General features: G+C 40.5%; 1 protein-coding gene across 3 annotated transcripts in view; it reads right to left on the reverse strand.

Annotated features, from left to right (window-relative positions):
- The window catches only part of LOC132394071 (guanine nucleotide-binding protein G(q) subunit alpha), a 198,438-nt gene that overhangs the window by 106,500 nt on the left and 70,727 nt on the right, over nt 1-21,211 (reverse strand). For all 3 annotated transcript variants that reach the window (XM_059969765.1, XM_059969762.1, XM_059969764.1), the window contains exon 2: nt 1,422-1,606. In XM_059969765.1, coding sequence (XP_059825748.1) covers nt 1,422-1,606 — 185 coding nt within the window. The remainder of the gene's footprint in view (nt 1-1,421; nt 1,607-21,211) is intronic.

The following is a 21,211-nucleotide window of genomic DNA, read 5'->3' on the forward strand; positions in this document are numbered from 1 at the left end:
TCAATCATGGAAAACCCTGAACATCCTCTGCACAGCAACATCCAGAGACAGAGAAGCAGCTTCAGCGGCAGGTTGCTGTCAATGCAATGCTCCTCAGATAGGATGAAGAGATCATTACTCCCCAACGCCATTCGGCTCTACAATTCAACCACCAGGGGCAAGACATGTTAAGTGCCAGGGTTAGGACTGAGCTTAAGTTACCACTCAATGCACTTTAGTAAACTATTTAAGAAATTTTTAAAAGCTATTTATTAATGCTTTTTGGGAGGGTGATTTTAGATGCATATCATATTTATACTGAGTTAAATACAGTATGTAATTAGCTTTGCTACAATAAGTGTATGGGACACTGGAAAAATGCTGAATTTCCCCTTGGGGATGAATAAAGTATCTATCTATCTATTACAAAATACAAATACAGTCCTGCATGTATTCTGGACACACAAGAGTCAGTGGACACTGGAGATCTGGAAAAATCACACACAAACTGCTGGAGGAAATCAGTAGGCCACCCTGCATCTGGGGAGGGATGCTGCCTGACCTGCTCAGTTCTTCCTGCACTTTGTGTGTGCTGCTACTGCATATATTCTCTATTGACTCCAACTATTATCAACCTAGACATTTACCTTTTGCCACAATATGACACAATTTTAATAGAAATCATTTAACAAATCATTTTCTGGGAATCAACAAGCACTTCATGAAGTCTGTCATTTTCCTCCTGGTGCCTCCAAGTCTGGGAGACCAGTGCAAGTTGCAATCTCATCCCGTCCAACATGATCATGACTTCTTCCAACTGACATGAGGTGTTGACCAATTCTTTTGATGCTGATACTGACAAGTGCCATACTAAATTGGAAAAAAAAATTGGCTCCAAGAACAAATAGATATCTGGATAAAAAGTTCCCAACAGTGAATTTCATATTTGTGGGAAATATCAACACACACATCAACATGTTGCATAAGCCAAAGCCTGAACTTGTAATCTTTGCCAGCCAACATTTATTCAAAATCACAAGTGGAATCGCATTTTTCTGCACAAATCTATTAGACTCGGCGATCCAAGTAATCATGCTTACCTTCCCACACAAACTTTTCTTCAAAAATGGTTAAGTGCATCATTCATGATAAAGTTTGCCTTTTTTTTAAAAATACCAAGTTAAAATTCAGTATCGATAATATTAAGTTTAACACTGAGAACAAGTATCAAATATGTTAAGTTTAAAATTTTTATTTCATAATAAACTTACAGCAGCAACCACTCATGAAAACAAAAACAAAGATTTGGATTGCTGCCATTTTTAATTGTCAAGTGGGGCTTGACAAATCTGGTGCATGAAATACTTCAAGTACACTTAGTAAAGATAAAAATTCAAAGAAAATAATCTATATTTATGAAATATACTTTAGCACCAATTTACCTTATTATAGTCATATTTATACTGTATTTTGAGTGTATCCATTGCTCTGATCATAGCCTGCATAGCAGTGAAGATATTCTGATAGACCAGCTTTGTGAAACCTCGTTTGTCCTCATCGGAGTACCCTGTACCATGGATGATTCGCATCTGTTTGATGAATGTGCTCTTGCCACTTTCACCAGTGCCTGAGAAAAACAAAGCACACACAGTCAATAACGCTCATTTCTACTTAGTAAATCTGAACAGAAATTATACCGAATCAAATCACACTGCAGTCAACCTTGCCATGACAGAGCTTTAATTAAATATTTTATAATTAAATAAGTAAATATCAAACATGCTTTTATTTTGCACAATATTTGCTAAATCTATTTTGGAGTTAATCTAAAATGTGTTAAATGTTACTGCTACACAATACAACTTTATTGAAAATCATTTTCCTGGATTCAGTAAGAATGTCACAAATACTGTGATTTACTTTCAAGCTCTTCAAGAACCTGACACACTAGCACACAATTACAAACTAAAAACCAATTCTTGCTACTGAGCAATAATCCTGAGACAAGGCATGAAGTTTAGCCTTAATTGTTCTTAATTATCTCTTTGTACAGCTCATATTCAAAAATATCTGAAAATAATTACCATTAAGTTAAATTTTAAAACAATGCAAACTAACCATGAAGCACAAAAAAACACTTACTACTTTCGATATTGTTCCAGAAGTTAAACTTTGCACCTACTTTGCACTGAAAAAAATGGTGACGGATTTGATATAACCACCTACATCGCCATCACCAACTTGTTTTGGGAATAGTTAAACAAATGCCTTAGAAATGTAACTGGCTCTAATTATGTATTGATGTAGACCTTTAAAGAGACTGAAGTTATTATTAACCTTTTTAAATAAAAGTAGCGTGCAATTAATTACACTGCACTGAACGTGCAGACGTAATAAAAAAAAACTTTTCTCATATCAATTGCTTTCTGTAGAAAGTATCTATTTAGCAATGGATTGTTTTCAAGAAGAAACCTAACCATTTCTTTCATGGTGCATCATCAACACCTCTAGCCAAGTCGAGAATGGAACAAAAAATACCTTGAGTGGTTAAATCAAATGAAATGGCTCCCAAAGTAGGTCAGCTCTCATAATGTACGAGAGGGAAGCTCAAATACTAAAAATAATCAAAATAGGTGGCTCTTTACAGCCTAGGGGCTCAGATCACATGTTGTAAAATTGGCACTTTGGATATTTAGAGAACTGGATCTACAACCATATTTTTGCTGATCCACTTTGAAGATTCATGTCTTTGTCATAACCTTGCCAAAAAACTATTTGGTACACTGGAAAATGACAGCAAAGCTCTACTTCTGTCTTCAATTATGCAGGGATTATGTGTTCTACCCTACCAACATGCTGCTCTAAAAGAGATACCACTGACTTTTGTAGCCAGAAGTATATTAAAGGCATGATCTTCATTGACATTTGAATCCTTCAACCATTTTTGAGAAGTGTACATCAAATTCCAGAGGACTCTACATATTCTGCTGTTCTCATCTCTTGCAAGTATCTTAAATAAATTCACAGCATATTCACAAAGTTCATAAAGTCATCATATAAAACTGTACTAAACTTCCATACACTTCACAAACATTTTGTGCCTCACACACTTGCCTGCAGCACATGCAGCAGTGTGCTCTCCTCATTCCCCCATTGGAGACTGTTCAAAGGAGGTTCAGGAAAACAATTCTGAGATTGAAAGGCATATCATACGAGGAGCGTTTAATAGCTCTGGGCCTGTACTCACTAGAATTCAGAAGAATGAGGGGAGACCTTATTGGGATCTATTGAATGTTAACAGTCTTCAAAAGAGTGGATGTCAAGAGAATGTTTTCTTTGTTGGGGAGGCTAAAACTAGAGGACACAGGGAAGTCTATTTAGGACAGAGATGAAGAGGAATTTCTTTAGCCAAAGAGTGGTGAATCTGTGGAATTTATTGCTGCAGGTGGCTGTGGAGGCCATGTCATTTGGTGTATTTAAGACAGAGGTTGATAGATTCTTGATTAGTCAGGGCATGAAAGGATATGGAGAGAAGGCAGGAGATTGGGGCGAAGAAGAGGGAAATGGATCAGCCATGATGAAACGATGGAGCAGACTCGATGGGTAAAATGGCCTAATTCTGCTCTATCTTATATCATAGAATCTTATATACACTCTTACTGTATACCTTTTTTATTGTTTAATTTCAGTAGATAGGTGGATACTTTATTGATCACAAAGGAAATTACAATGTCACAGTAGCATTACAAATCCACAAATATAAATATTATAAGGGAAGTAGAAAGAATAAAAAATAAGTGAACACAAACAGTCTAACATCACTTCCCCAGCTACAGGTTGACTCACTATAGAGCCTAATGGCAGAGGGTAAGAATGACTCATATAGTATTCTTGGAACAGCGCAGTTGTCTTAGTCTGTTACTAAAAGTGCTCCTCTGTTCAGCCAAGGTGGCATGCAGAGGGTGAGAAACATTGTCCAGAATTGCCAGGACTTTACGTAGGGTCCTTTGTTCTATCACAGCCTCCAGTGTGTCCAATTTGACTCCTGCAACAGAGCCAGCCTTTCTAACCAGTTTATTGAGCCTGTTGGCATTGCCCGTATTGATGCCATCACCCCAGCACACCACCGCATAGAAGACTGTACTGGCAACAACAGACTGGTAGAACATGTTAAGCAGAGGCCTGCATACTCCAAAGGACCTTTGTCTCTTCAGGAAGTAGAGGCAACTCCAGCCCTGCTTGTACACAGTCTCTATGTTGGTGTTCCACTCAAGTCTGTCATCCAGGTGCACCTCCAAGTACTTGTAGATCCTCACCACATCAAGTCCTCACCATCAATTGTGACAGACAGCAGTGCCGACTTAGTTGTCCTACAGTCTGCCACCTGCTTTGTATTACTGATGTTGAGCTGCAGATGACTCTGCTTGCACCATCTGACAAAGTCCTCCACAAGGACCCTGTATTCATCCTCCCGTACTCCTTTATACACTCAGCTATTGCTGAGTTATCAGAGAATTTCTGCAGATGACATGACTCAGTGTTGTATCTAAAGTCTGAGGTACACAGGGTAAACAGAAAGGAAGCCATTACAGTCATCTGTGGGGTCCCCCTGCTGCTTATAGCCATGTCTGACACACAGCTCTGAAGCCACACAAACTGTGGTTTGCCAGTCAGGCAGTCCATAATCCAGGAGACAATGGCAATGCCAACCTGGACTGAATGGAGCATTTCGCCCAGCAATATGGAACTGAAGGCACTTCAGTGCTGCCCTGCTTATCCAAATGTGAGCAGGCTCTGTTCAGCAGGTAAATGACAGCGTCATCAACTCCAATGTGCCCCTGGTAAGCAAAGTGCAGGATAGATAATTGGGAATACCAAACGCATTGTTTTCTGATCTCCAACTCCATACCCATGATACCAATACAATCCCAAATTGTAATCACCACCTCAGGCTGTTTGCAATTTCAATAAACTAGAGATTCTGCAGATGCTGGAAATCTTGAGCAACCCACCCAAAATGCTGATGAACTCAGCAAGTTAGGTAGCATTTATGGAGGTGCTTATTCTGCTCCCTTCCTTTCCAGTCCTAATGAAAGGTCTCAGCCTGAAACATCGACTCTTCCCCTCTATAGATTCTGCCTGACGTGCTGAGTTCCTCCTGCATTTTGTGTGTGCTTGAAATTCAAAGTTTTATTTACAACATTGGAGGAACTCAACAAGTCGAGCAGCATCACTGCGAGGAAAGAAATTGTCAACATTGAGGGTTAAAACACTGCTTCAACAATTCCTTTCAAAATCAATGCTGCTTGGTCTACTGAGTTCCTCCAGCAGCTTCTGTGTTGCACTAGATTCCACCATTTGCAGTTTCGTGTCTCAGTTAAAGCACCCATCTCCAGCTTTCATACAATCTGCCACTTAAAAGTCTCAGCTACTTATGTCAGCTCCCAACAGATCTTTTTTTAAATACTTCACTGGCCTGTATCTACTTCCACTCTCTATACATTTTCACACATCCAAAATCACTTGCTCATGTCCTTTCTGGCTCCAGGTTTGACTGACACATTATTTTAATTTCCACTGCCTATCAATGGCACTCAATATAAGCCAAACTTCTTTACCCTGCATCCAAATTTTTAAGATCACTTTATGGCATTATCTATTACCATTTCTAATTCCCAATAATTCCACAGCTCCAACTGCACTTTATTGTTCCTCCTTGAATTACCCTTTCTTTTGCCCAATGAGATGCAGATATCTTAATCACAATCCATGCTCTGGAATGACATCCAAAACTAATTAAAAATGATCAGAGCAAGGAAAAATTTAAGAATGCAAATGAAAATGCAAATCTGCAGTCAGAGCTCCACAAGAAGTTCAGGTACGACCTACAGGAGGCTATTTTAAGAGTGCAAGAAGAATCCTGACTGAGGTTAGAGGTGGAATTGGTTACACACCTGCAGGCCATTACTTCCTACAAAGAAATCCTAACATCAAGAATGGCCATGATGCTTCAGTCCCAGGCGACATACATGCTTTGAAAGGGAGATTAAAACTACACCTGTGGAGTCCCTGCAGCATCCGATGACCTTGTGATCTCTCTCTCTCTCTCACGCACACACAGAGGCCAGCATCAGTACATCTTTTGAAAGGTGACCCGCCAAGGGGTTCACCCGATGCTGTACCTGGTCGGGCTCTCAAAACATGTGCTAACTAACTTGTGGGAGTGTTCATGGATATTTTCATTCTCCCACTGATGCAGTCAGAGGTTCCCACCTGCTTCAAAAGGGAAGCAATCATACCAATGCCCCAGAAGAGCAGGGTAAGCTGCCTCAATGTCTATTGCCCAGTGGCACTCACATCTACTGCGTTGAAGTGCTTTGTGAGGTTGGTCACAGTTAGAATCATCTCCTGCCTAAGCAAGTACCTGGACACACCTAAAATGGATGCAATCTCATTGGCTCTGACCTTGGCCTTGGATCATCTGGACTCACGCCAGGCTGCTGTTTATTGATTACAGTTCAGTATACAACAAAATCATACCATTTTGAATCAATCTCAAAAACTGGGTCTCTGTACCTGCCTCTGCAACTGGATCTTTACTTCCTCACCAGAAGACCATGGTCTGTGCAATTCGGAAATAACTTCTCCTCACTGATATTCAACATCGGCATACCTTGAAGATATCTGCTTAATACACTGCTCTACTCTCTCTGCATCCATGACTGTGTGGCAAGGCACAGCTGAAATGCCATCTGTAAATTTGCCAACAACTATTGTTGGCAGAATTTAAGATGATGATGAGGAGGCATACAGGAGCAAGATAGATCAGCTGGTTGAGTGGTGTTGCAACAACAACTTTGCACTCAAAATAGGAAGACCAATGAATTGATTGTGGACTTCAAGAAGGGAAAGTCGAGGGAACACACACCAGTCCTCATCATGGGATCGGCAGTGGAAAGGGTGAGCAGTTTCAAGTTCCTGGGTAGAAACGTCTCTGAAGCTCTATCCTGGTGTGGACGCAATACATCAATGCAATTAGAAAGAAGGCATGACGATGGCTATATTTCATTACGAGTTTGTGGAGACTTGATATGTCAACAAAGACATTTGCAAATTTCTACAGATGTACCATGGAGAGCATTCTAACTCATTGCATCACTGTCTGGTATGGAAGGGCCACAGGAACAGAAAAGCTTTAAATTCAGCCAGCTCCATCATGGCTACTAGCCTCAACTGTATCGAGGGCATCTTCAAAAGGCGATGCCTCAAAAAGGTGGCATCCATCATCAAGGACACCGATTACCCAAGGTCATGTTGTTATTGTTCCTCTTCACACCTGTGGCACATTGGGCAGCAACTCGATGTTTGCTTTTTTCACGACGCCAAGTTGCTGGCTTCATGCTCAACCCAGCACGGGTGAATGGCATGCAAGGAGATGGCCGGATTTGAACCTGGGACCACTCATCTCGAAGTCCACTGTACCACTATGCCAGCAGCTGGCTATTACCCAGGACATGCCTTTTTCTCATTGCTACCCAGAAAGGAGGTACAGGAGCCTAAAGACATACTCAACACTTTCCGGAACAGTTTCTTCTCCTCCATCATCAAATTTCTGAATGGGCAGTGAATCCATGAACACTTCAACACTATTTTTTCTTCCCCTTTTGTAGTACTATTTAATTCCTTTCTTTATAAATTATTCTTATATAATTTATAATTTTAATTATCATGTATTGCTGCCACAAAACAAACAAATTTCATGACGTATTGTCAGTGGTATTAAGCCTGTTTCTGATTGTATTTCACCATGTAACTTTATGTTACTAGTCTTGAATATGGCACATTTAGGATGTTGGTTTTTATTCGAATCTGTTTCAATGGGATCAACTGTGTGATTTGATTAATGGTGGAACTGTGTCTTAGAAAAAAAAGAACTGCGGAGTAAATCAGTTAAAATTGACTGAACTTTATATAATTGTATATTTGCATACAGAATCTGAAAATGTATAAAAGTTCCCTCCAAAACATTTCCCTTCCAATTTTAACATCTTCTGCATAAATCTGGCACTTCCCTTTTCATCTAATTTATTTCCAGTATAAATAATTTTGTTTTACTCAAGCAAGTAGTGTGGGTTTCACAGGCTGAACCAGCATTTAATTGTCCATACCTAATTGCTCTTCAGAAGGTAGTGGCAAGCTGCCTTCTTGAACTGCCGCAGTCCTTGAACTGCGGGTATACTCACAATGTTGCAAGGGAAAGAATTTCAGGATTTTGACCCAGCGATAGTGAACAAGCAGTGATATACTTTGAAACAGAATAATATGTGGCTTGAGTGCAAATTTCAGATTGTGACATTCTTATGCTTTGACTATCCTCACCCTTCCAGCTGGTAGAGATTGTGGGTTTGTAGGGTGCTGCCTAACGAGTCTTTGTGAGTTGATGCAGAACATAATGAGCATGGTACAAACTGTTATTGCTGTGTGTCAGCGGTGGAATGAATGATTGGTATGGATTGGGTGCTTATCAAGTGAGTTGCTATGTCTTGTACGGTGTCAAGCTTCCTGAATGTTACTGAGGCTGTTCAACAGTGGACAGGCTTTAAGCAGTTAGGGTAGTTACTCACTGCAGCATTCCTAACTCTGATCTGCCCATATATACAAAATAGCTATTTTGTATATATGGTTACTCCAATCTTGTTTCTCGTCAATTGTAGCATCAAGGATATTGAGAGTGGCAGGTTTCAGTGATGGCAATACTATTAATGTCAGAGGGTAACATCTTGTTAGATATTATTAATGCCAAGCACCTAAGTGGCAAGTAACATTGGTGTCAGGACTAACGTTAGTCCTGACGAAGGGTCTCGGCCCAAAATGTTGACTATACTTCTTCCTGTGGATGCTGCCTGGCCTGCTGCGTTCCACCAGAATTTTGTGTGTGTAGCATAAATAGCAGTGTCACTTCACTCCCCAACAAGTTCAGTATGTTTCATGCTCACTCTGAATGGGAAAATAACACCAGCACTGTGTGAATCCCCACAGCATGGGAATGCTGTGATCTCTCACTTTGAGACCAATATCTGAGCATCCTGAACACTTGCAAGGCATCAGGCCCCGACAGTGTACCCGGGCAGGTACTTAAAATCTGTGGTGACCAACTGGCTGTGGTCTGAAGTTCCCACCTACTTCAAAAGGGCACGAATCATATTTTAGTGCCCAAGAAGAGCACGAGAAGCTGGCTCAATGACTATTGCCCATTATAGCACATCTACCATCATTAAGTGCTTCAAGAAGCTGGCTATGACTAGAATTAACCCTTGCCTGAGCAAGGATCCAGACCCATTGCAAATCAACAACCACCACGACAGGTTTACAACAAATGTAATCTCACTGGCTCTCCACTCTGTTTTCGAGCATCCAGTCAACCTTACAAGACATACAGTTGCAAGAAAAAAATTAACTCTTTGCAATTCCCGGTTTTCTACATTAATTACTCATGAAATGAGGTCTGAACTTCATCTAAGTCACATTATTAGACAAACATAATCTGCCTAAACAAGTAACACTCAAAAATTTGTACTTCCTCTCCTCAATACTGAATACACCATTTAAACAATCACAAATAGTCTAGTTTCAAAAAAGTATGTGAACCTCTGGGGTAATGCGTTCAACAACAACTATTTGGAGTCAGGTGTTCCAATCAATGTGATCAGATTGGAGGTTTGGTTTTTAGGTGCCCTGCCCTATAAAAAAGACAAAGTCAGGTTACTGACAGAGCCTGCCCTTCTCAAAAAAGACCTCTTTATGTGCACCACGTCTCGATCAAAACAACTTCCAGAGGATCTGAGGAGAAGAATTATAGAGATGCATGAAGCTGGAAAAGGCTACAAAAGCATTTCTAAAGACGGGTGTTAATCTGTCCATATTCAGAGAAATTGTCTCCAAATGCAGGAAATTCAGTACTATTCCTACTCTCCCTAGAAGTAGGCATTCTGCAAACATCAACCCAAGAGCACAACATGCAATTAAATGCTAAAGGAGGTGAAAAAGAACCAAAGGCAACAGCAAAAGACCTGCAGGAATCTCTATACCTTGCTAAAGTCTCTATTCATGCATCCACTATAAAAACACTGAACAAGAATGGTGTTCGTGGAAGGGCACCATGGAAGAAACCACTGCTCTCCAAACCAAAACATTGCTTCAATTCTCAAGTTTGCAAAAGACCACCTGGATGTTCCACAATGCTTCTGGGACAATGTTCTGTGGACAGATGAGACAAAAGTTGAACTTTTTGGCAGAAATACACATTGCTATGTTTGGAAGAAAAAGGACATTGCACACCAACACCAAAACCTCATCCCAACTGTGAAGCACGGTAGAAGGAAAATCTTGGTTTAGGGCTGTTTTGCTGCCCGAGCGCCTGAACAGCTTACAATCATTGAGGGAACAATGAATTCAAAATTGTATCAAATATTTTACAGGAGAATACCAGGGGAGGGTTGTCACCTGAAGCTTAATAGAAGATGGGTGATGCAACAAGACAATGATCTGAAACACAAGAGTAAATCAACAACAGAAAGGTTTAAAAAGAAGAAAGTTTGTCTTTTGGAATGGCCAAGTCAGAGTCCAGACCTTAACCCAATTAAGATGGTTTGGTATGACCTGGAGCGGACTGCTCCAGAAATATCCCAGAAATATTGATGAACTGAAACAGTTTTATATGGAGGAAGAGTCTAAAATTCCTCCTCACCATTGTGCAAATCTGATCAGCAGCTACAGGAAACATCTAGTTGAGGTTATTGCTGCTAAAAGAGGTTCTACCAGTAATTAAATACAGCGGTTCACATACTTTTTCCAGCCTGGACAGTGAATGATTAAACAATGTGTCCCATAAAGATATGATTACAATTGTTTGTGTGTCATTAGTTTAGGCAGATTGTGATTGTCTATTATTGTCACAGATGAAGATTAGACCACATTTTATGAGCAATTAATGCAGAAAACCAGGTGATTGCAAAGCGTTCACTAACATTTTCTTGTAACTGTATATAAGGCTACTGTTTATTGATTACGCTATCATTCCCCCAGTACTAATAAACGAGCTTCAAATCCTGGGCCACTGTACCTCTCTCTGCTACTGAATCTTCATTTTTCTTATTGGAAGACTCCGGTCAATGTGGATTATTAACACAAGTGCCCCTTAAAGAAGCATGCTTAGCTCTCTGCTTGACTCTTTACACTTATCATCATGTTGCCAAGTACAGCTCAAGTGACATCTATATATTCGCTGATGTCACCACCGTTGTTGGTAAAATCACAGATGGTGATTAGGAGGTTTACGGGAGTGAGGCAGATTGGCTGGTTGACTAGTGTTGCAGTAACTAATTGTGGACTTAAAGGAGGAGAAGTCAGAAGAACAAACACATGTCCTCTTTGAGGGATCAGCAATGGAAAGGGTGAAAAGATACAGGTTCCTGGACATCAAAATCTCAGAGGATCTATCCTGGACCCAACACATTGACACAATCAAAAAGCAAACAAAGACTGAATGATGTCCAGTGAAAAGCATTTTGACTAGTTTCATCCCAGCCTACTATCCTCACTCCTACTACGTTTTTTGAACAAGGGGATAACATTCACCTCCCTCCAACCCTCCGGTACCATTCCCGTGGACAACGAGGACATACAGATCCTAGGCAGAGGTTCAGCAATCTCTTCCCTTGCCTCATGGAGCAGCCACGGGCATATTCCGTCAAGCCTCGGGGACTTATCCATCCTAATGTATTTTAACACCTCCTCTCCCTTAATATCAACATGCTCCAGAACATCAACCTCACTGTCATCGAGTTCCCTCTCAGTGGTGAATACCGAAGAAGTATTCATTGAGGACCTCGCTCAATTCCACAGCCTCCAGGCACATCTTCCCACTTTTATCTATAATCGGTCCTACCTTCACTCCTGTCATCCTTTTGTTCTTCACATAATTGAAGAATGCCTTGGGGTTTTCCTTTACCCTACTCACCAAGGCCTTCTCATGCCCCCTTCTTGCTCTTCTCAGCCCCTTCTTAAGCTCCTTTCTTGCTACACTATATTCCTCAATAGACCCATCTGATCCTTGCTTCCTAAACCTCATGTATGCTGCCTTCTTCCACCTGACTAGATTTTCCACCTCACTTGTCACCCATGGTTCCTTCACCCTACCATTCTTTATCTTCCTCACCGGGACAAATTTATCCCTAACATCCTGCAAGAGATCCTTAAACATCGACCACATGTCCATAGTACATTTCCCTGCAAAAACATCATCCCAATTCACATCCGCAAGTTTTAGCCCTTCAGCCTCATAATTTGCCCTTCCCCAATTAAAAATTTTCCTGTCCTCTCTGATTCTATCCTTTTCCATGATAACGTTAAAGGCCAGGGAGCAGTGATCACTGTCCCCCAGATGCTCACCCACTGACAGATCTGTGACCTGATCCGGTTCGTTACCTAATACTAGGTCTAGTATGGCATTCCCCTTAGTCGGCCTGTCAACATACTGTGACAGGAATCCATCCTGGACACACTTAACAAACTCATTTATACTGTTATTTTATTCTCAAACTCAATGCCTATCTTAATTTCATTTTCATCTCCTCTTCCTGTATTCATTATTCTGTATTAAGCACAGATCTTGTTCGAATTATTCAACTAACACGCATCCTACACCCACTGTTACTATCACATTCTCTATCTTTTTTCTTATTCAGGATGTGTTGCTTGAATGTACAAAGCCTATCCTTAAAATAATCCTCACTTCAGTGGCACTCATATTTTCATCATAGTTTTACCTGCCACCTTACCTTAACCAATTTTCCTTTTCATTCCATTGAAGTTACCCTACTCCATCTAAGATGTCATAAACAAGAGAAAATTTGCAGATGCTGGAAATCCAAGCAACACACACAAAATGCCGGAGGAACTCAGCAGGCCAGGCAGCATCTATGGAAAAAAGTACAGTTGACATTTTGGGTCGAGAGACTTTGGCAGGACTGGAGAAAAAATGATGAAGAGTAGATTTAAAAGGTAGAGTGGAGGGGAAAGAGATAGGTAATATGTGAAACTGGGGGTGGGGGGGGGGCTTGTTGAGGAACGAAGTAAAGAGCTGGCCTGAAACTCCAATTGTACCTTTTTCCCCATAAGAGGTATTTGAGTGGTTTCAGGACAAGATTTAAGGGTCTTCTGATGTTTTCAGTCAAATACATAAAGTTTTCTAACAATAAATCTGTTTTCTTTTTCACGGATGCTGCCCAACCTGTCAAGTGCTCTAAAGTTTTAATTAGAATGTCTCAGAGGTTTTTCAACAAGGTTTCCACTGATAATCTTTCCTAATGAATTATTTTTAAAAGAGGTAAAACCGTAATGCAGGTCAACTTTTAAAAAATAAACAGGCAGCTTTCTTTGCAAGAAAAATATGATTGGCATTCAGTTTTGCTCAATATTCATGCACTGTTCTTCATTAAGAAAATTTTAATTCTATTTTAACATGGACACATGATACTTCTTTTGCTTGCTTCAGTAAAAGCTGTCATACTTGAAATTTTAGATATTACATCCAGAGACTTATACAATTACTTACTTAATCACATTTGCACTACAGAGGCTGTGGTTGAAAGAGTAAGGAAAACAAAAAATAAGAAAGCAGTTCTCTTTCAGTCCAAGAGTGATTCAGATACCAATTCTTTTTTAAATGTACAATTCTTTTTATAAAGGAATTGGCTTTTCACATTTTCCTAGAAATGCATGATAAAACTTCTGATGGTCACAATTTTATATCCAAGGGTACATTCTGTGAAACAGACACACGAGAATAGGTTGTCTTTATTCATCTCTCCTGGATTTTTTCTTTCTCCAATTCTACTCGATTGCTTCAGTCTCACCTGAAAATTCCTTGTTTCTTTCTCCTAAACAGTTTGCTGTTTTCTCTCTGCCCTCCACCTGCTTGTTTCCTTCCAGATAGAGGACAGAGTATGGTAAGATGGCAAAGATATTAAGATTCTGTGACATTCAATAATCCACTTATTGAGCCTGCAAGAATGTTCACAGTTAAACAGTCCAGAGTGATAGACACCTCAACAAATGAACAAGTCTCCGTTATAGTAAAGCTAATGTATGACCTCCATACAAACATCAGGGCTACCTTCCTTACTGTCTCCAGCTTGACGCGCTGACTCCAGTTCTTTGCGGGAATGGAACCCGCTGGGGTTCCACAATCAGCCGCTATTCGGCATGTATCGGCCTAAGATTTCGGCACAGATTCAGAAGCCTAGGATCTCGAGGAACTGGAGATGGGCAGATGAAGGGTTGGTGTCACCACAGGAGACCAGTGTGTTGTTGGGGGAGTCGGAACATCCGCTCTGTGCCTGAGGGCCTGGGATCTTTGCGATCTTCAGGCACAGAGCTTGAAAAAAGCGACGTAACGGACTTTTAACATCGTAAACAAGCGAGTTGTTTGTTATGTCTCCTCGCTCGTTGGAAAATTGAGTCATTTCCTTCTCTCTTACTAGGAGAGAGAGAGAGAGAGAGAGCATGCAGCATGTCAAATTATCGGGTGAACAATGTAGTCTTTGGGGTAACTTCAAGTCTGTGTCTTTGCTATTGCTTTGCTCTCGCTTGAGTGCCGGTAGCTGGTGCGCTTTACTTTTGCCGGTGGGGGGGAGGAGGATTGTTGCTCACTGCCGCTTACGCGAGGGAGGGAGCGGAGCTGGGCGGGGGGGGGGACTTTGGGGTTCTAACATTTAATTGTCATTCATTCTTTAGGGCACTCTTCTGTTTTCATGGATAGTTACGAAGAAAAAGCATTTCAGGATGTATATTGTATACATTTCTCCGATATTAAATTGTACCTTTGAACCTTTACTATTTATTCTTTAGCAATATTCTGTGCCTTTGATGCCATTACAATATTGAGGAGGTATGGTCCCCATATCAAGTAATTTTTAAGTATTTTCTGACTAAAATCGATTTATAGACATCTGTAAAAGCAGTACCCATTTATTATCCAGGTCAGCCAGGTCACTGCTCGAGAAGCAGTGTCATTATATATATATATTTGCAAATATCTTTCACTCTGCACTGGACAATCATCTCTGAAAGTGTCAAAAACAACAGACATTCATGGAAAGAAAACACAAACAACAGGACAAATGTGCAGCCCTACTGAAGGAGGAAAAGGCAAGACAACATAAACTGTAACAAAAATAAAAGCTTCAAAATTAAGAGCTAATAGATTTACGCAAGATTCTTTAAAACTAGTTTCAATTTTTTTTTTACGCACTATGAATTTTACAGATTTATTCATCAAGAAATAAGAAATACAAGTGATATAATTGATTAATCATTGTAATCTCAGTTCATTGGCATCAACATATTAAACTTCTAAGAAATTTTAAATGCCATTATTCGGCAAAATACTAAACAAAATTCCTGCCTGCCAGTTCAAGCAAAAGATCATATGACAATATTTGACGGAGCCAAGAGTCTGATATTCTGGTTGATCTTCATCCATTTATTGCCAAAATCCACTTCATCGTGTTTTATGTTGTAGAGATCTATCCAAGTAGAAAATTAAAACCTGAACCAACTGCACATTCATCCAAACTAAAACTACGCCCCAAGTGATAGATTCCCCATTCTCTCTGCTCTCTGCCTTCTTCCTCCCATCCTGTGCAGCTGTGGTTGGTTGGAGTAACTCAACACAAACATCGGGTTAAAAGTATATGTCTCAGTCATGCCTGTCTATAACAAAATGAGCAGTCAAAAAGAAATCACAAGACACAAGTAACAGAAAACTGGGGAAAAAAAGTCCATAGTTCTGGCACTGGCTGATCGCGTGCAACCACTCTCCCCCTGCTCCAAGTCCCACCCCCAACATACTAGCAACTGGAACAGCAAACGTCTGGGCCACAGAAGGGAGTGCAGCACAAATTCTGCCACCAAGGCACGCTCTGGTGCAGAGACAGTTTATCCGCGTAGCCTAACCAGTACAGCACGAGAATAGTAACACAAGAAATGCTACATCTGCTGGAAATCCAGACCAAAACACACAAAATGATGGAAGAGCTCAGCAGATCAGGCAGCATCCATGGAAATGAACAGTCAACATTTTAGGCCAAGACCCTTCCTCAGCACTGGAAAGGAAGGGGGAAGATGCCAGGATAAAAAAGATTTTTTGAGATTTTAAAAAACTGCAGCAAAAAACTATCGAGTTAAAAAAGGCATTAAATGGAAGAACTCTTGGGTTCATAGACAGTGAGTATCAGGATATAATAATAATTTTTTTAAAAAAGCAGAAATGGCTAGCTACCTCAGAAAGTCTGATGCATTTGATTACACAAAAGATAACTGGAATATCTATACTCAATGGGTTGAGTAACAGTTTGAAGGAAATGTAATAGCCGATGAGAAACAAGTGCTGATTTTGCAAAGGTGCATTGGATGCAAAAGTATATAGATTGCTTTGAAGTTTAACTGCTCCACTCAAACCAGCCGAAACAAACTTTGTTGATATTGTGAAACAAATGCAGGAACATTTGAAATGAAAACCACTGTTGATTGCAGAATGCTTTAGGTTTCATAAGTGGAATTAAAAGGAAGGGGAGTCCATTTCAGCGTTCAGGCTGAATTGAAGAGATTGTCCAAGCATTGTCCATTTATGCTGGGCTTAATGATGAACTAAGAGATCACTTAGTTTGTGGAATCTTACAAGAAAGCATTCAAAAATGGCTTCCAACTGAAACACAACTTACATTTAAAAGATCAAATGACATTGACCGGTTGAGTTGCAGTCATGAATGGAAGTGAGCAAGAACAGGACTTCAGTGACTAAACAGAAACCTGCCTGGCTAAACACATTGTGTTACTGTTGTGGCAGGGGCTCTCATACACCAGACCAGTGCAGGTTTAAAGGCAAAACTTGCAGAAAATACACTGTAGAAGGTATATAAAGAGTATGCTGGGCAGACAAAAATAAATGGACTGCACAGATAAGAGAAACAGATAAAAAGTTGCAGCTTCAAAACTAGCACTAATTTGCATAATCTTGATGAAAAATCTGATAAGGATGACAGTGACGTAAGACAGAGTAGCCCTGAGATTTATAATATGAAAACTAACAATAGACAAGCAATATCGGTTACACCAAAATTGAACATCAAATTAATTAAAATGGAATTGGACCCACTGGTTTGGCTGTTTCAGTTATTCCACAAAATGAAATGAGTTTGAACAGCATTTCAATGACAGTAAACTGAAGCCTGCACAGATATCTAAGAACTTATACTAGAGTGAAGATAACTCCTGTAGGAATGACATTTGTACACAATAAAATACAACAACCAACAATCCACATTGGGCTTTTATGTGGTAAAAGCAGGAGGGCCAGCATTGTGGGGCCATGATTGGCTGAGAAACTACAACTTGATAAGAGATCCATCTACCATTTACATGCCACATTCCCTGTAAATAGTCAACAGAAAGCAAATTATGAAAAGGTTTCGGATGATGCTACAATTGTCTCCATGCTGTACACTATGAACCATTGCCAACAGAGAACCAACAGCTGTTGGTGCCAACCTTTGCATCTGGTCAGAAAGCATATTGGACCAAGTAAGGACCATTCAGAGGAATCATAAAAGTGACAAAAGCAGTGGTCCAACAATAACAGTAGGCAACAAACCTGAGAAAGCTTCTGATATGTTAATCAGGCAGTTACTTGTGAAATGTGGTTTGGTTTTCAGCTGGAAGAGAGCTCAAGGATCTTCAGGAAATCTGCAAGCATTCAGTTGTTGAGTATGAAGAACCACAATCTGCTCTGCATGCATTAATGGTCCTGCATTAACTTCAGCTGGGAGACAAAAAGCTGCTTGTAAAAACAGATGCAAAGATCAAAGCCAGCTGGACGAATGAAAGGTGAAACAGAAAGGAGTCGATGGCTATACGAAAACAGAAGATGATGCTGTGGATGAGGAAGCCAAGAGGAGAGATCAGATCATAAAAAGGAGCAACAGAAGGACTTAAAAGAGAATATTTCAGTGAATTAAATGCACCTTCCCAAGATTGAGGTGCATATCCTAGAAAGAAGAAGAGAGAGGAGGATGACATAAGTGCTAAAGAAATGTCAGAGGATAAACGAGATTGAATTTCTCGAGAAATTAGCAAATTCAGAAATACTCGCAAAAAACTGTAAGAAGAAAAAGGAAAGCCTTCACTGCTCAAGAGAAAATAACCCAAGTTTGTCACAGACCCCTTGCTTAATGGTATTGGTCCATAGCAGATGCTATGTTCATTCTGGTAAACCTCTTCCTCACCCTCTCCAAAGCCTCAGCATCTTTCCTATGGGATGACCAGAACTGTACACAATACTCCATATGCAGCCTAACTAGAGTTTTAAAGCTGTAGTGCATCTTTCTGACTTTTGAACTCAATGCCTTGACTAATAAAGGCAAACATGCCATACGACTTCTTCATCACCCTATCAGTTTTGAACTTGGACCCCAAGATACCTCTGCTCATAAACAGTGTGAAGGATCTTGCCCTTTTCAGTATATTGTCTCTTTACATTTGACCTACAAAGGTGCAACACTTCACATTTGGCCGGTTTAAATTCCATCTGCCATTTCCCCACCCATACCTGCAACTAATCTGCACCGATTGTATTCTCTGCCAGTCTTCTACACAATCCATCACATAACCAATCTTTGTATCATCTGCAAACTTACTAACCCACCCATCTACATTTTCATCCAGGTCATTTTTATACATCACAAACAGCAGAGGTCCCAGAATAAATCCCTGCTGAATACCACTAATCATGGACCTCCAAATGGAATAAGCCCCTTCAACCATTTCTGAATCCATATGGCCAGTTCACCTTGGGTCCCATGCAAATTAATCTTCTGAATGAACCTCCAAGAGGAACCTTGTCAAATGCCTTACAGTAATCCATGTGAACAACATCCACAACTCTGATTTCATCAATCACCCTTTTCACTTCATCAAAAAAACTCAATCAATGTAGTACGGCATAAGTTGGCCCACACAAAGCCATGCTGGCTCTCCCTACTTAAGCCATGGTTTTCCAAATGTACATAAATCCTATCCATAAGAACTCTCTCCAGTAACTTCCCTACCACTGACGTTAGACTCACTGATCCCTGGTTCCCTTCTTGAATAATGGAACAACATTCGCTTCTCGCCAGTCCTCTGGGACCTTGCTTGTAGCTAGAATGGACACAAAGATCTTGCAAGGCCCCAGCAATCTCTTCTATTGTCTCTCTCAATAACCTGAGATATATCCCATTATGCCCTGGGAACTTGTGCAACTTAATGTACTTTAAGAGACTCAACATTACTTCTTCCTTTACCTTGAAACGCAAAAGTATATCAATACTCTCCGCACTGATCCCCTTCTCCAGCATGTCCTTCCCTTGGTAAATACTGATGGAAAGTACTCATTAAGGACCTCATCCATATCCCCTGAATCCAATGAAAATATTCCCCCCCCCCCCTTTATTCTTGAGTGGTTCGACCATCTCCCTGGTTCTCCTCTTGCTCTTGATATATTTATAAAATGCCTTTGGATTCTCTTTAATCCTACTTGCCAAGGACTTTTCATGACCCCTTCTGGCTTTCCTAACTCTTTTTTGAATTCTTTTCTGGCTTCTTTATTATCTTCAAGTGCTCTGTCCGATTCTAGCTTCCTGAGGTTTACATGCTTGTCTGTTTTTTAAAATTACTAAATTCATCACCTATTTCAACATCCAAGGTTCCTTTACCTTGCCAACCTTGTCCTTCCTTTCGACCGGAATATACCTGTCCTGTATTGTGTGCAGATGGTCCATAAACACTCTCCATTTGTCATATGTGAACTTGCCCATAAGTATCTGTTCCCAATTGATGCACACTTATTCCTGCCTAATGCTCTCATAATTTGCCCTGCTCCAATTTAATATTCTCCCACAAGACCCCTACTGATCTATAGCTATCTTAAAACTGAAGGAGCTGTGGTTACTGTTCCGGTTAAGATGGCACTACCAAACATGTGCACCAGCTTCTGGTATTCAAAAATATAAGAAATCGAACCAAAAACTTCACAAAAAATGCCTTTTCTAAGGTAAATTGTGTTAAAGTACCGAAGCAAACAGTGAAGGGACAAGCGAAAGTGAGGCAAGTTCAGAGGATGAGCCGAGATGGTGTGTTGCAGATTGAGTTCCGATGACCATACAGCTGACACACATGTGAGGGTGGATCGTTTTGGGCGCTGAGCTGATCTGAAGAACTTGAGCGTGGCTTCGGGATTGGTGACAGAATCTGAGCAACAAGCGAGTCACTGGGCATTATGGTCTAGGCCCCCAGCCTTTCGCTGCAGTCAAGTTTAGTGCGAGGTATGATACCATTTAGACAATTTAGATAACAGCCCAGATCAAAGGGAAGAGCTAATTTCGCTTGCTCTAAACAATCTTCACTCCTCTCTCCAGGACTCCAGAGCCTTTCACTGTTCTGTCTTTGGATTATTTAAATGCTGGCACAGATGGACTAGAAGGACAGGGTGTCAGTCAGTACAAGAGCTGATTCTGCCTGTATATCAGTTATTGGGAGGTGAGGGTGGGGGTTCTGTCGCACCATCCCAGAGTGATTGCACCCTATTTTTCAGTTCTACTCATGAGACCCAGTGGACAAGACCTCCATTATGTTCCCTCTCAGTGCAGCTGTGATATTGTCCCTGATTAGCAATGCAATTCTCCCACCTCTTTTACCTCAATCTCTGTCTTTTCTATAACATCAAAACCCTGGCATTGAGTACCCATTCCTGTGCTGATCTCATCCAAGTCACTGTAATGACTGCAACATCTAAGTTCCCTTGAGTCCCTCTTGTCTTCCTCCATAGGGTGACCTTGTTTAGGATTGACAAGAGATCTCCTACAACCCTTGTTGGCCCTATCCTGAAGAGGATCCAGTGCCTTTTGAGCAATTCCAATTTAGCCCAGGGCTTGCTGTGGAAGAGAGGAATCTGAGAGTTTTGTTTTGGGAGGTTCGGTCACTCATTCTTGGCTAGGGAGTTTCTGAAACTTAACATTTAGCCTTGGGTACCGATCTGCCATCATTCTGATGATTAATTGTCTGTAATATTCAGCGTTGGTCCATGTAGTAAACACATATGCAGATTTAATGAAGACACAAGATACCACGTTCTGAA

This window comes from Hypanus sabinus, chromosome 5 (genome assembly GCF_030144855.1).
Source record: "Hypanus sabinus isolate sHypSab1 chromosome 5, sHypSab1.hap1, whole genome shotgun sequence".
Taxonomy (NCBI): Eukaryota; Metazoa; Chordata; class Chondrichthyes; order Myliobatiformes; family Dasyatidae; genus Hypanus; species Hypanus sabinus.